Source organism: Pteropus vampyrus, unplaced genomic scaffold (genome assembly GCF_000151845.1).
Source record: "Pteropus vampyrus isolate Shadow unplaced genomic scaffold, Pvam_2.0 Scaffold98, whole genome shotgun sequence".
Lineage (NCBI taxonomy): Eukaryota > Metazoa > Chordata > Mammalia > Chiroptera > Pteropodidae > Pteropus > Pteropus vampyrus.
In genome coordinates, this window is record NW_011888879.1 from 3,432,714 (window position 1) to 3,449,015 (window position 16,302).

The following is a 16,302-nucleotide window of genomic DNA, read 5'->3' on the forward strand; positions in this document are numbered from 1 at the left end:
CGAAGAATTGTACTTTCAATATTTGTTCACAAAAATATTTTAATTTTAAGATCTCTTGATAATTAGTATTATAAAAACATTAAAATGTAGAAATCGTTATTTTTAGCTACTTGGTCAATTTCAGATGACATATTTTAACTTTCTGCTATTAAGAATTTGGAACATTTCCTTCTACCTCCCCTATTTACACCTACCTGTTTCTGTTAATTATGCTATTAAGATTTATAACATTTTCTTTTTGTTCACTTGCTTTTTGTTCAGTAATTCCACAGTTGTTTAATCTTAGTCTATATTAAAACTAATTCAATAATCCTCTTATATGTGACACTAAACATTTTCTACCAATAAAATGAAAGTCTTATTTGTGCATAAGAAGGCATACACCTCTTTTAAAAACTACACCTGATAAATATTTCCAAATATGGGCAGCATTTGTGATGACCTCCCTCAAAGAGCTTCCATTTATGAAACATGCAACTGTACCTTATCTTCAAAAGCAGAAGACATAATGCTCAGCCTTAATGTTTTCATATTTGGGTGAAATTAGGGAGCAAATACAAACAAAGTTATTATTAAATTGCAATAACATTTGAAAAATTTCCAACTCACATCACGTGTAGAATACAAGCCTTCACTGTTCTTTGGACCCAGGAGTTTCTTCATGTTCTCCTTTATGTTTTCTTTCCTCTGGTATCTGAAAGCTTTCTCCTGATCACACAGAGCCATGCTAAATCGGAGGTCTGGGGATGAGCTGTATATAAAGCAGAGAGTCATGACCCAAGGTCCCCAGTAGCCCTGTTAGACATCATCCAGTCCCCAGTAGCTACACTGATATAAGCTCACTGCTTCTCTCAAGCCATTTCCTAGGAAGGGATCTGAAAGAAGAGTATAACATGATGGCTCTCTTAAAGCTGCGCATTTTCAGAAAATGAGGAATATGAGATGTTTTAGAAAAAAAAACAAATAAGCAGACAGTAGTGATATTTGATCATTATAAATAATATTTTAATTACTATTACCCTAAGGATAAACATAGATAACTCACAAAAGATCAAGTATAATTAATAATGAAAAATAGAGAAATAAATATTTAATTTCACAAGCAAATATTAAAAATACAGTTACCGATAAATCAATAATTTTTTAAAGTACTTTAAATATCTGTTTTTTAATACTGGAAAAGGTAAAGTAACACTGTTATTCTCGTACATTTATTTCGGAAATATAAATTTGTAAAACACTTGAAAAGTGATTAGGCAATGAGCACTAAAAATAATTAAAATGTGTGTATTTCCCTCACCATAGTAATTATATTTCTGGATATCTACTTTAAAGGAAGTAACTGTGAATTTTGAAAAAATCATTTAACTTTATTATCATACAATAAGGAAATGGTCATTAAATTATAGTGTATAAAAGCGCTGGATTACACAATTGTTAAATTTAATTATTATGAAGATCATGTAACAAGGGGAGAAAGAATAAAAGTGAATTATCATTTTTAAAACCAAATCCTGGGATAAACTCTTCTATTATTATTGTTTGTTGTAATATATTAAGTTGGGTATCTTCTAATGACTTTAAGGAATAAAAATCTACCTGCACAGCTGTCTCTGTGAATCTGCCCCAATTTATTTCCTTTTCTGCTCCTCAGGGGTAACAACTATCTTAAATTTGCTCTTTACTATTTCAATGTATTTCTTTATAATTTTACAATATATATTTATGTTCCTAAAATATATATAGGGTCATTTTGAAGATTTAAAATGTTTATGTAAATGTTATCGACTATATATATTCTGCAAATTATTTTTTTCCACTGGACATGTTTTTTTTTTTTTTTTGAGAATCATCTCTGTTTATGTAAATAGAACTAATTCAAAAATTTTACTATTGTGGAGTATTTTCAATATATGAATATAGCATAATTTGTTTATCCATGAACATTGAGGTAGCTTCCAATCTATTGTTAACTATTACAAACAGTACCACTATGAACATCTGGTACACATGTGGAAAAGTTTCCTATAATATTTGCTCTTTAGAAAAAACATCTCATTAAATCATCGCAACAGATATGTTTATCAAGTGCTCTTATCTAACTTTACAAAAGTTATTAGAAATCTTTCAACCGTTTACATAATTAGCAGTTAAGACTGCTACCTGGCCACTTAGAAGGCTGCTTCTTAAATATACCGTGCTGATCATTATCTCACATTAAGCACAAGAAGCATGATTTTTAAAAATCTATGATCAGAGCAATGAATATAGATGTTTAGAATGTACTAGTACAAAAATATCTGGAAGAAAGTTTTTAAAGTGCTGAATAATTTCATAAACATGGTAACAGTATGTTTCATTTATTTCTTATGTATTACCTTTAACCAGTTAATTTTTTAAACTTGTTTTATATTTAATAAAAGACATCCATAGAAAATTATATTTTTTTAAAGAAAAATTTCCATTTTAGAGTCAAGATGTAAGTTCACACGTAAAAGTAGAATTTAATTAAAGTTCATTATAAATTTATATTAAATTACTTCCAGACACATGTAAATTATTGAGGTGAGTTTTTCCTACATTTTCTGATAACTATGTTTTTTTAAAGCCTATTTCTTTTACATTATGTGGTCCTAATTACATCAGTGATGACCATTTCCCATTAAAACAAATAGCAATACTTTCATAGTCAAATAACAAAAATATTTCTCATCTCATGTCAAAATAAACCACTTGTAAGCAAGTGTCAGTGTAATACAGAATAATACAACACAAAAGTTTGGACCATCCTCTGATACATCCTGACATCTCATCTATTACGGGACTGTAGTTACTTATACCAAGGGATCAAAATAAGAGAAAAAAGCGTCTAAACTCAATGTTAATGTATTCATTACCATACATTTGGCAGATAACAAGATAGGAAAATGTGACACTAATTTGTATGGCATTCGTGTAAATAAAATGTGCACTAGTAACTTTGGCAAAACATACTTCAACAGGGAAGTTCAAAGAGACGCAGGGAGGTTAAGAGAGGTGGGATCCACTGAACTCTGAGTTAAATCAGAGATGAGCTAATTCTCAAGGCAGGCCTGACCTCCCTAAGATTCACCATTTGAAAATAAATGATTTTCTTGCTTCCAGTTTTGGAGGCCACTTTGAAAGTGACATCCTTCATGGAACTTTAACCATTTGTAGTCCTGCTGATCACTATGAACAAAATCAGTCTCAATTTTCAGTTTTTCCTCTTTATAGTTTCCTGTCTATATTCGCTTTCACATTTTTGAATATCTATCTAAATTAGCAATAGAAAATAGGCTTAAATAACTATAGTCATTTCTATGGAAATAAATATGTAACTTGAGGAGGGCCCTTTCTAAAAGCCCTTATTCTGACATCTATTATCTAACTAGCAAACTACAGGAAAATTAAGCAAAGAGTATTAGATTTATTTTTTTAACACTGTAGCTATTAGAAGAGAGCAAAAGAAAAGCAAAGTGTATTTAATGTACTTTTTATGCTCAAAGCTGTTAGAATTATTTCATCTAAAAATAATTTTGAACAGTTAAAATAAGTCAGTGGAGCACTCAAAGTATTTTCCATCTAATAAAATAAGTGCGCTTACCAAACTTCAAGGGACATTTCCAGGATCATTTCAGTGACCTAAAACAAATACATTTGATTAGGGCATAAATGGATGTGTGTTATATACAATGCAAACAAAGGCAAAATAATTTTTGAATGCCAGAATATTTTTAAGCTAACCCTCCTCCCCCGCCAAAATAAAAGTAACATAGGTCCATGGAGATCTGAAATTATAGGTGTATTTCAATAATTTTTTTTGCTATTTTTTATATGTCTACTTAATAAGTCATTTTAGCAAATATAAGAATTGCCTCTGCATGGTTGTTTTCCTCCTTCACTGAAATGAAGGAGTTCAGTTCCACAATTATGATTCACAAAAGAAAAATTGCAGTGGCTGACCCTGGGCCTCAAAATCAGAGGCCAGAGTAGATGGGAGATTAAAGAAAGACTGGAGAGAAATTCATATGTGTGCATTTGTGACACGAGGGCTGTAGAAAACTGCAGACAGAACACCTCTTCAACGTGGGCGGCAGGACCCAGGGACCAGCCAACTGTGGTCAGCTCAAGAAATACTGCAAATGCGATGTGGGGCTCAGGTTTTTATTTTTTCAACACTATGCGAACCAACCAAACTCCTGCCAATGGGCCAATTCTGGTTTAACAGAAAAGAAAGGGAGAAATAGCCACAAAACAGAGGGGTAGTAAAAGGTATCTTTCCAAGACTATGAATCTGTTGTATAGAAAGATCTTCTTAATATTCTCCCTGCCATGGGTAATGAATAATATAACTTCAGGTTGTTAGGAGAACAAAATAAGAAAATGTTTTGAAAGTTCGTGCACGATGGTAAGATGGTACTATTATTTTTATTATATCAGTTACCATAAGAACATAGAGTGAACCTTTTTAATACCGTCGAATATAAAAGAACTAGGAAATGTCTCTTAAAACGTGAAAAGAATATTTTCAGAACCAAGCTGTAGATAATGGGCTTTGTTTTCTTTTTGGTTTCAGGGATGGAAAAAAAACAAACCAAAGGGAACTTTGGTTTATTTTAAACTTTCAGAAGCTTAAAATAAGTTCATGGATAATTCTTAGTACTGAATTTTATGAGTAAGAAAAAGGTATGGAAATTATCTACAAAAATTTGCCTCTGTCACTAAACTTTAAGTTCTTTTTTATGTAGGTCTCTATTACTAGTTCACTACACAATATTTGGCATACAGCGTATAATCAATAAATATTTGTTGAATGACTGTGCATGTGTATGAGAGGGAGCACATCTGGCAATCTTTTTTAATCAAGAACATCTTATTTCTACTCGAGATTAGATCATGGGCTGGTCCAACCCAGACAGTTTTCTTAGGTATGGAATTCTATGAACCTTACTTTATTCATCAAAACAGCACTTAAATATTACTTTGAAGTTAATAAATAATCAAGAGTCCCAGTACAAATGGTTTATTATTTTTTTAACATGCCCAGATGAATCATAGTTCAGTTATAAGTCAAAATGGTGACTGGCTTCTAAATAATGTAGCTGCGGTCTATTCTACTAATGAAAGCACTGCTCAGACCATATCCTGAAGCACATTATTAAAATTTTAGCACAAATTTCAAAATTTCAAATAAAGTCTTTCCCAAAGAGGGCTTAGAGAAAAATTTAATATTAAATGAAATTACTTTGAATAGTTAGTAACAAAAACAAGACATGGATAAAACATAGTCCGTTTGGTTCCCCCCCTCCCCAAAATTACTGGAAAGCTGATATTAAAATAAGACTAGATTTATTGCTTTTATCTCCAGATGGCAAAAGTACCATGAGATAATGAAAATTAAAAAAAGAATAATATTATAATCTAATGTGGATTTTGCTAATCAAAAAATTCAAAGGTGAAAGGGGCTTCCTATTCCAACATGCCCCCTCATGACAGAGAGTGTTCAGGGACAAGCTGGCTTCCCAACTGGCAGGTCCCTAAGCAATTTCTATATTAAAATAGTCAATGCCTGAGTATATATAATATCTTATCTTGACAACTGAATAAATAAAAGAAAATCAACCATGCTGTTTATGGTCATATTTGTCTCCTCCATAAGAATGCTCCTTCTACATCCATCCACAACTTTTTTTTAACTAAGGTATTTATGGCCCTAGACAGACTGAGAAGACTATAAATGAAGGCAGGATGAGAGAAGACACAGGATTTTTTCCCTGCCATTTGGAGTATTACAGAATGTGTTGCCATGGTTCCCGTCCCATGGGTTTGGGATCCTCACTTCCACATGTTGCCCCAGCGGATCACCCACAATCCAGAGGAAATTTTAAACTCTCCCACTTGATGCACTATGTTCAGACATGCTATGAAGACTGACGTTCATAGTCTTTCTGTGCCTTTTACCTGGAACATGTCATTTCAGAAAGCATCTCTGCACTGAGGCTTCCAGGTTGCGTTATCAAGGCAGCTAGAAGGAAAGGTGGCTAAATCTCCAAATGGCTCTCCCTAACCCATAATATTTCGCTAGAAACCAGAACAAATGAGAAGAATTCCACCTCTCCTAGGAATTATAAATATAAGAAGCAAGCTGTACTCGGTGTACATTCCTGTGGGAAACAAGTTTCTTCTTTGAATTCCGTAGTGGAAAACAATTTGAGATGCTCACAATGGGGATGTTTAATTGAGGGAGGGGGAAGGAGGATTAGAGAAGAGAAACTATTAAAAAAAGAGAATGCCATTTCAGGCTTTAAAATCTCTTAAAAAGTATCTAAACCCCTAATTCTTTTGCAAACTTTCCAGGGTCATTTTGAAATAATGAAGCTAAAGCAACAAGCCTAATGCCTGACATTAAGAAGATCTTTTAAAATTACTATAAGATGCACACGGTCAAATAATTTTAAAACTTGAGAATCTATACTATTAATTACTGAAGAGCTCTTCAAATATGGCATGCTTTCTCTTATTAATATACTTCAGTATTTACAACCTTTACTCTCAATAAAACATCATTTTGAATTCTGATCCCTCTTAAGTCAATTTACCATTTTTTTTCTTGGTAAAAGCAAAGAGCAACTAGTCACTATGTTGATTCAATAATCACTTACATCTTTCAAAAAACACATAGAATATTTTCTGCTTTATCTATATTTACCCATGCAAGATAAAAAGTAAAATTATATTTAAAAAAAATAAGGGCCACTTTTACTAAGAATCATATTTTCAAACCCTCCATCCTAAGAAGAAGAAATCAGATGTGTATCTAACAAGAAGGTAATTCAAGTACAGACAGAAATAACAAGCCCACCAATATAAACCAGGTCACATCTAAATAAATTTTGGGTGTTAAAAATTGAGTGAGACCCTGCTAAAATCATTTTTTTAAATGTATATGATTTTCTCTTTTTCTGATAACACTAAAAGCTGGTATTTATTATTTATTATTGAGATATCTTTGGCATTTAACATTATATTAATTTTAGGTATATAACATAATGATTTGATATTTGAATACATTGCAAAGTGATCACCATAGTAAATCTAGTTAACATATATGATTCCTTAATAAAACAAAATTAGCATTCACTACTAGGAATCATCTCATCAATCATCAACCAAGAATTCAGAATAACTGGGCCCCCCTACCCCCGCAAAATATCCCTGATGGTATTATAAGATGTGAAAGATAAAAAACACACTGTTACCCCTGTAGCCATGTCCACTCTACCACACAGTTTTCCTCCTTACACTTGATCGTGACCTCTCTTTCCTTAATTCAAGATCTCTTTTCCTTATGTGGACTTTGGAAATTCTGAGAGAGCTGGGTAATCAGATTTCCTTGAGCGCCAAACTGAAATACTCTCTTTTTCTCCAAATGGGAATTTCTCAGACTCTAATTTTTCTCTTTTTGAAATTTCACTTACTTTTGTTTTATCTGCCTGAGCACTTTCCAGGTTTTCTGTATTTCCTATAAACGCATTAATTTATCCATTCATCTAAAAATGATTCCAGTGCCTAATGTATGTCAGGCTGCGTATGCAATGGTAAATAAATTGAAAGTGTTCTACTCTCTGAAGAAATCTAGGTCCAATAGAGGACCCCAAGGACATGAGTGCATTCTAAAATGCCCTGTAATTTAAACCTTATAAATTGCAATAGTGTCAGAAAAGATTCACTTATGTTTCCATGGCTAGTATCCCCACCTTCCAAAATGCATTCTCTCTTTAAGCCAGGAAGTTGAGCTACATTTGAACTCTGCTTGGCATCAATCTGATGGCATTCACATCTTAACCAAAGACCTCCCAAATTTCTTACAAAATTATACCGTTTATTTTTTCCCTCCAAATTGCTGTCTCATTCACTTAGGTAAACTGTGGTCTTTGTCTTCACACATCAATATGGAGTTTTCCAATGAAATTATACTGATACTATCTTAACATTCTGAACTCCCATGTTTTCAACCTTTGCCACTATCTCTTTTTATAGAACTACCTTATTCATTTTCAACTTTAATAGGAAATAAGCAATAAAAAATATGATCAGCCAAATTAAATACCACAGAAGCCATGAGATATGGCAATTTTTAAACAATAACACTAACTTCTAAATAAAGATGGCAAATTAAAAACACCATACTATGTAAACTTAGAGGCTACCCACCTTCTTCAAAATATTGGCCAAAACAAACTTATTTTATTAGAGAATAAAGAAGTGTAATATTTCTCTGTCTTACTTTAAAGCCTTAGTATTTTCATAGTTTTCTTGAAGTGAACTACTTTGTTTACACAAAACATTAAATTCTGAAGACCCTATATCTTTCTACCTTAAAATGGGATAATGTAACCCAAAGCCACACTTGATATATTCAGTAATGGGTGACCAGAGCACTTTTGAGCTGTGTTGAAACAAATGATCACTAAATTTGTAGGCTCTACCTATATGTAAATAAGTTGATTTGGGTCAGTAAGTTCAAACAAATAAGTAATTTTAATAGTCAATTGTCAGTTTCATGAAGTACATGACAAATAGTTCAATAGAACCGATTACAATTATAATGAGAATATCTAAAACTTATTTAGTGCTTAAGCCCTGGCACTGTTTTAAAACTCTCCACGTATTAACTCATTTAACCATAATTACAACCTTAAGAGGTAGATACTACCTTCTATAACACTGTTTTGCATGGCAAAGAGAAAAAAAAATCTAATATCACACAGTTAATAAGTAGAATCATCATTCCAACCCAGGCGTAGGCCACCTGACACTGAGCTTGGCGTCAAAAGCAGCCAGTCTCACCAGTTTCTCTCAAATGTCAACTTTGATGCTTTCTAAACTTATGACTCTAACAAACACAACCTAACCCAGATTTTATACCTGCTAGCTGGAAAACAAAAACAGTGACCCCAGCCCTAAAACTGGTTTTCTCCTAAAAAAAAAAAAAAGGTTCTAAAATTGGTTTGAATGATATAGATCATAGTCTCAGGATCATCGTAAGTTCTTGCTTTTCAACTTTAGCCGATCTTCACTGCCACTAAGCACTCATTCCATTCAACTCTGGCTGACACATTAAAGCTGTTGCTACACTTATTTTCCTCAAGTCACCCGGTATTCATCAGACTCATCACTTTCCACAGAAGCAGTCTGCTAAAGCTGCATCAACTTTTTATTTTCAATATCAAACATTTTCTGTTTCGCCTATTGACTTTTCTCTTACTAACACTTCTGCGGAAAAAAAGCCAATCCCTGTTTGCTCTAAATTCCCCATCACCTGGTCAAAAATCTCCCATGACTCATTGCTGTCAGTAAGATAACATCCAAATTCCAACAACTGAATTTGAGCTCTGCTGTGGTCTGAGCCCAAAGTACCTGTTCTTCCCTCACGCACGAATGCTCTGCTTCCATCACACCTGTCTAGACGCCGTTTCCTGAACACGCTTTGCTGTGTAGTTCTGTGAGTATGAGCAAAGTCTCAGGATGTTCTCTCTACCAGAACTGCCTTCCACTCCCTTTAGTGATCTAACTACATCCTTCCTTTAAGGGAAAGCTTAAGCCACTGATACCCATTGTAACCCACAATGACTCACTGTACCCCCCACCCCTCTTTGCTTCGGTCCTCAACTCTTACCACTCTCCATACAATTCTTTATGTTCCAGTCATACCTTCCTCCCTGCTGCTATGCAACATGCCAGACAAGCTTTTCTTTCAGGATCTTTCTTTCTACTCAGAGAGACTTCTGTCCTCAGATATCATCAGAAGTGCTTCTCTTAGCCATAGTTTTTAGATTGTGCTTGCAACCTCTCTCACACGCCTGTATGTATGTATATATATATGCATAAAATCTCCTCTCCTCCTTCTCTGGTTTATTAGCACTTATCACTATCACTATCTAACACAAGTATCTTTTACTTATTTATCTTGCTTCTTATCTATCTAAGTAGAATATGAGTTCCATGAGGGGACAGAGTCTTGTTTGTTCTTTTAAATACTGCTTACAGACTGTCTGCCACACAGTAGGTACTCAATAATTATTTGCGAGATGAGTGAATAAATGAATGAATGAATAATTCTTTTTTATAACTCACTGGACATATTATATATACTTTTTATTTGAGAGTTAAAATTAATATGTAAATATTAACCTCTAATAAATAGGCTAAAGTATTTAGAGGTGAAGCATATTGTCTGCAATTTGTTTTTCAGTGCATCCAAAAAGTTGATGGATGGATAGAGGAGACCTATGTGGCAAAGCAAATACAGTAAAACGTTAATTGTAGAAACTTAGGTAGTAGATATGTGGGTATTCAGTGTACAAATCTTTCAATGTATTACATGCCTGAAAATTTCTGTAATAAAATTTGGGAAAAACATAATGTTTTAGAAAGGTCTTCCGTGACTACATAAACTTTAGTTGCCCACCAACTGTTCTATATTGCATTTCTCTATTTTATTTTCTTCATAGTATTTATCACTAGCTGATGTTGTGTTGATTATCGTTTTACTTTCTGTTGCCTATTTACCTCCCCCATTAGAATGCAAGCTCCCTGGGAACCAGGAAATCATATATCAGGTCCCCTGCTGCTTGCCTATCACCTAGAATATCACATGGAAAATAAGTGTTTAATAATAGCTCTTAAGTAAGTCAGTGAATAGATGCCTCATGATACTGCGTATTATATTAATTAGCCATTTACACATGAATGTCTACTTTCCAAAGCGATTATTAATTACTTAAAATTGAACTGTTTGTAGCCTTCTTAATATTTAGGAATGTTTTAGGTGCACAATAAAAGCTTAAATTCTCATAATAAAAAATAATCCATTGGCAGATATTTTAAAATTACATATAAAATTTTTTATTGTTGCATTATGATTATTTTGTTTCTATATCTGTAAAATGGGGGGAATTGAAAATTCTGGGGTGAAAATGGTCAAATGAAAAATAAGACAGTCTTCCTAGATCACAAATTTTGTTATTAGAAAGGATCTTAGAAATAAGTTAACAGAAACTTTCATCGTAGAGATGAAGAAAATAGGACTCGGAAAAAATGACAACTCAGACATCCTAGAGGGATGTTGGTGACAGAGACAAAAGGAGAGTTGAGGTCTCCCCATTCCCAGTTCCTACCCCGAGAGGGCAGAGCAGGCCCTTTTGGAGTCTGGCATCTCCATCTTGAGGCTCCTGCTTTTTCCTCCAGCTGGCTCCTGGCCACAGAAATCTCTATGTTGACTCAGTATTAACTTTTGGATGACAAAATTTTGAAGGAATTTTTACTAATAATGTCTTGGCTTGCAGCAAGTGTACTCCCTTTGCCATATCCAAGTGATTTTTACTAGACCCGATTGCTGTAACCATCAAGAATTGCTTAAAAATCTCTTCTCTCACAACCTCTGTGAACATTGTAGAAAGAAGACTGTCCTCTTCCGAAAGAGGGATTCAGAGATGAGGAGAGGCTGGGCGGCTTGCAGAGGGCACAGCACATGACCCAGGGAAGGGGAAGGGCAAGGAGCTGCCCAATCAGCCGTCACTCATTCACCTTTCCCCCCACTCCCATCACAAGTCCCTGACTCAAAGAATTGTCATTCAGATGAAAACTGCAAAGGACTGTTGAGAATGGAATAATGAAAAACAGCTGGCCAACGGTTTTCTCAGGCACAGTAAGGAAAATAATTACGTCAACTACTTTAAATTCAGGAATGTAGAAAGCCTGGGGGTTACACACCTAACCATAGGAAATGACAGGAGAAGAGGAAATGCATGTCTTCCTACAGCATCTTCTCTTATATTCAGCCTTTGTATCACAGACCGAAGGGCAGGGGAAAAAAATTCTTCTTTGGAAAGGCCAATCTATGTTTACAAAGCTGTCAACAAATGTTTATTGAGAACTGACCCAAGCAACATGCCATAGGGTAAGGTCTGTAAATGCCAGCCTTCGACCACTTCTAAACTTGACCCCACTGCTCACCAACATGTACCTGCCAAGCCCTGTAACTCGCCATGCCCCAACTTGCTTTCTTCTTTCAAGACTCCATGCTTTCGTAGTTTCCTCTGCCTCAAATGCTCACAACTGCTTCTCTGCCTGCTGAAATTCTACTCTTTTCTCAAAAACAAAAACATATATATAGTGCTTCATATCTACCAGGCAATGTTGTAAGCACTATATATATGTACGCACACATTTATATGTATACAGTATTCATATATATATATTTCTATAATCAATTATGTATTTAATATTAAATAAATTGTATATTTAGTAAATATTTGGCTAAGTAATATGTAACCCACATCTTATATAATAAATTTTATGAAATTACAATTAAATATGCAATTATATTTAATATATGTATATGCAATATACACTATTTTATACATACATTATATATGTAAATCATAATGACTCTCCTATGAAATATCATCTCCATTTTAAAGATGAGTAAATTGAGGCACAGAGGGACTGTGATTTCCCCAGGATGAAACAGACCTGGACTTTAAACGCCAAAGTGCTTTGCTTCAAATGCCAAAGTATTAACCATTGTGTTCACTGTTTACCCTGTTCAAAACCAGCTACTGAAACAGGGCCACCCCCGCCTCCTTTTACAATGCAATCTGTCTTTATTCTGATTCTGTCTTCCCACTGCACTCTGCATATACCTCATTGATATTTACTTCCCTGTGTGGTGGTTTCTTTTCATCACATGTATCTACCTACATCTACTTCTCATTAAACAGTTTAAATAATTCAGTCCCAATTAATACCACAGATGGGTTAAAAGGAAGAAGAGGTCATTTAGTATGATAATGGTCAGGAAGGAGGTGAGGGTTAAGAAATTGGTAGGTTTGGGTGAGCGGAGGGATTTAAAAACTCATTCAAAGGATGAACAAAATACAAGGTTCCTCTGAACAAGAAGAAATGAAGACATTTAAGCATTGATACATCCTGGCCCTCAAGCTGTTTATGTTTCTCACTATAAACTACTAACTTAGTTTCATATAAAAAAATTCAAAATCCAAAGAGTTGGGTCTGTATAAATAATTTTCCTAGGGTTTTATTATTCCTGGATAAATTACTGAAATTTCAGAAATGCAGCAAACCTAGAAATATGAAGTTAACAATAACCTCAAGACCATTCCTACTGCATTTTTACTGCTTCGGCCCTAACTATTTGAGGATCACTTGAGACAGAAATACTCCTCTACACAGGCTTAATTTATTACTGAACATGAAATTGTAGAATAGCTTCCTCATTCCAACAATTTTCTTTGAGTTCATCCACTCCTTCTCTCTCTCTGTACCATTCTTCTCAAATTTTATATCTTCCTTCATCCTCCCAAATGTTTTGTGTTCAAAGTGCTGATGGAGTCCAAAGCCATTGCTTAATCTCAATGTTATCATTTGAAGCAACAAAAGAGATTAATGCCTCAGTAGTATTTGGTGTAATACCTCAACCAAAGTTTATAGATATCAGAATAATAAAAGATTAGGACAAGAAGTAAAAGGGAAAAAATTTTTTCTTTAAGAAACAAAACATTCTTGTAAATACATGCATAAATATAAATATAAGTAAACAAAATTTCCAAGTGTCAAACGCAACTTTCTGGAATAAAAAATAGATTTTATCTGATATAAAGTTGAAAATTAATTCTGTTGTGTTACATACTTGGTTGAAAATAAAAGGAACCTCTTTCTTCTCTCCCACTTTCATACAAGATATGGGAAATGTTGCTGTCCCCAGAGTTTCATCCATGACATAATTGGCATCCATTAACGTGATCTATAGAGAATAAAAGACAGATCATGAGTATCAAATTTCCCGTGGTTTTGGAAATAATATCTAAAGTCTCCACCACATGTAAAAAATGAAATTTCTCAGATGATAGATAACAGTCATTTGAGAGTCTCAATATTCAATCAATAACAATACTTTGTTTTTATCTTTCTAAATACTATATTTTCAACTAAAATAATAATTAATTTTTCACTTTCCCAATTAACCTACTCATTATCATGTGTTCAAAAATGAAAATTATCCCCTCTCAAGGGAAATGTTATTTTGGAATATGAGAAAGAAATTAATGTCAAAAAATCCCCATGCAACTATTTTGACAAAGATTTATTTTAACGTATTTTAAAGGCAATTGAAAATATTTTTATTTTATTATACTTGGATCTTCCTCTTTATAACAGAAAATATGTTCTCTCCAAAGCACACGGAGAGTATAAAAGAGTCTTCCTAGCTCTGCCTAACTCCTGCATTGACCACCCACATAACGTGATGTGTACCATCTAGAAGCTGGTCTACTACGCTGCCCAGCTGGACTCCATGACTGAGAGGGGGAAAAAGGCAGTAAAGGGATAAACTCAAGCACTGGCCTCAAATGAATGATGACCATCTAACAGTCCGCAAAGGATTCACTTACCTCCAAAACATTTTCCTGATTTGGGTCCAAAATAAATTCAAAGGTCTCATTCCACACGGGGTTTATGTCATTATTAAAGTGTCTTGTTCTCTTCCTGCTGTCAGGAGTTGAGGAGATGAAAAGTTCCACGTAGGGGTCTGGAGTGTCAACTATAGACATTAAACACAGATGGGAAGGAGGCAAATGTGACTCATAGTTTCTAATTTGTTTTTATTAATATGTGTTGCAGTAACATATTCAAAATATCTGAGACATGATAATATAGAAGAACATCATAGGTTATATACATTTTATATATTATATCTCTGATGTTCGTAATGGTCCTATAAGAATCATTTATTAGGTGATTTATTTAGAATTCCTCTGTCCTCCTCAGGGGCATGTTCACCGAAGTCAACATCTCAGTCCAACTACTAGACAATGATTGTAAACTCTCACCCAGCTAATTACAGCATAACCGTCACCCCAGGACTATGATAGTGACAAGATCATGGGTTCGGGATCATGATACTTGTCTACGTTAGAAAAAAATCCCAATTACTTTATTTGTCAAACAAAATAATGAGAGTCAGTGTGAGATAAATATAAATGTACCACCTAGTATGGTGGTACAGGTTGTGCACTGAACAGCTCTAAGAGGTGGGATTTATATTAGTAATCAACATATATTTCTGTATTTATTATGGCAGTATTCAATGAAATGGTATTAGGTGTCTCAAAGAAGTGACAGCTTTTTCTATTGACATAAAGGTCCTTTTGAATCTGGGCATGATATGCGTGCCATTTTAAATAGAAAGAAACAACTGCAAATAAAGGAACTACTTAAAATTTCTCCCTCTAAACATATACTTAACAAGGCAACTGACCCTGAGCAGTGAAAATATTGATCACTCCCTTGTTAGTGGTTCTACTGAATCCTTCATCATCATATAGCATTGGGCATACTATATATTATGGATGAAATTTTAATCTGTCTTTTTCTACAAGACTGTCAACACTTGAAGGCAGAGAGCAAGTCTTGCTCATCTTTATATCTTCAGAACCTAGCAACTATCACAATATTTAAGGTCTCCCAACGTAAGGACTCAACTTTTCTCTTTAACATACCCTTTCCCATTGGCCATTATAATTCATAACCACAAAAACCAATAATTGAATAATGATGAGGAGGATCTCTGTTAAGCATTTTACACACCTTGATCTCATTCAGATCTCACAAGTTATTTGTTTTAGTGAGGCAACAGGAACTGAGAGATGTTAAGCAATCTGTCCAATATTGCACAGCTACTAAGTATCAGAGCAAGACCTGACTGCAACAAATTGCTTTCCCAGGCTTGATCTTTATTTGAATCTTTGAAGAAGTAGAGGGAGAGGTTTGCTTGGGCCAAACAAAAAAGAGAAAGCAGAAAATAAAGTTCCCTTCTGCCTTTCAAAATTTTGGTTGAGAAATAGCTGACAGTCTTATGGGAGCTCCCTTGTAGGTAACTAACTGCCTTTTTCTGCTTTTAAGTTTCTCTTCTTATATTTAACCTTTGGCATCTTAATTATGATGTGTCTTGGTGTGGGCCAATTTGGGTTCATCTTGCTTGGCACTCCCTGAACTTCCTGGATTTGTATGTCTATTTCGTTCTCCAGGTTAGGAAAGTTTCAGTCATCATTTCTTCAAATAGGTTCTCAGTCCCTTGCTCTCTCTTTCCTCTTTCTGGTACCCTTAAGATGTGAATGTTGTTAGGCTTGACATTGTCCCAGAGGTCCCTTAAGCTATACTAATTTTTTTAAACTCTTTTTTCTTTTTGCTGTTCAGACT

The 16,302-nt window shown here is 34.1% G+C and overlaps 1 protein-coding gene across 1 annotated transcript in view; it reads right to left on the minus strand.

Annotated features, from left to right (window-relative positions):
- PLA2G4A (phospholipase A2 group IVA) overlaps nt 1-16,302 on the minus strand; it is a 131,272-nt gene that overhangs the window by 56,121 nt on the left and 58,849 nt on the right. The window contains exons 4-7 of the mRNA XM_011364565.2: nt 14,496-14,644; nt 13,736-13,849; nt 3,626-3,663; nt 610-751 (exon numbers count right to left, since the gene is read on the minus strand). Coding sequence (XP_011362867.1) covers nt 610-751; nt 3,626-3,663; nt 13,736-13,849; nt 14,496-14,644 — 443 coding nt within the window. The remainder of the gene's footprint in view (nt 1-609; nt 752-3,625; nt 3,664-13,735; nt 13,850-14,495; nt 14,645-16,302) is intronic.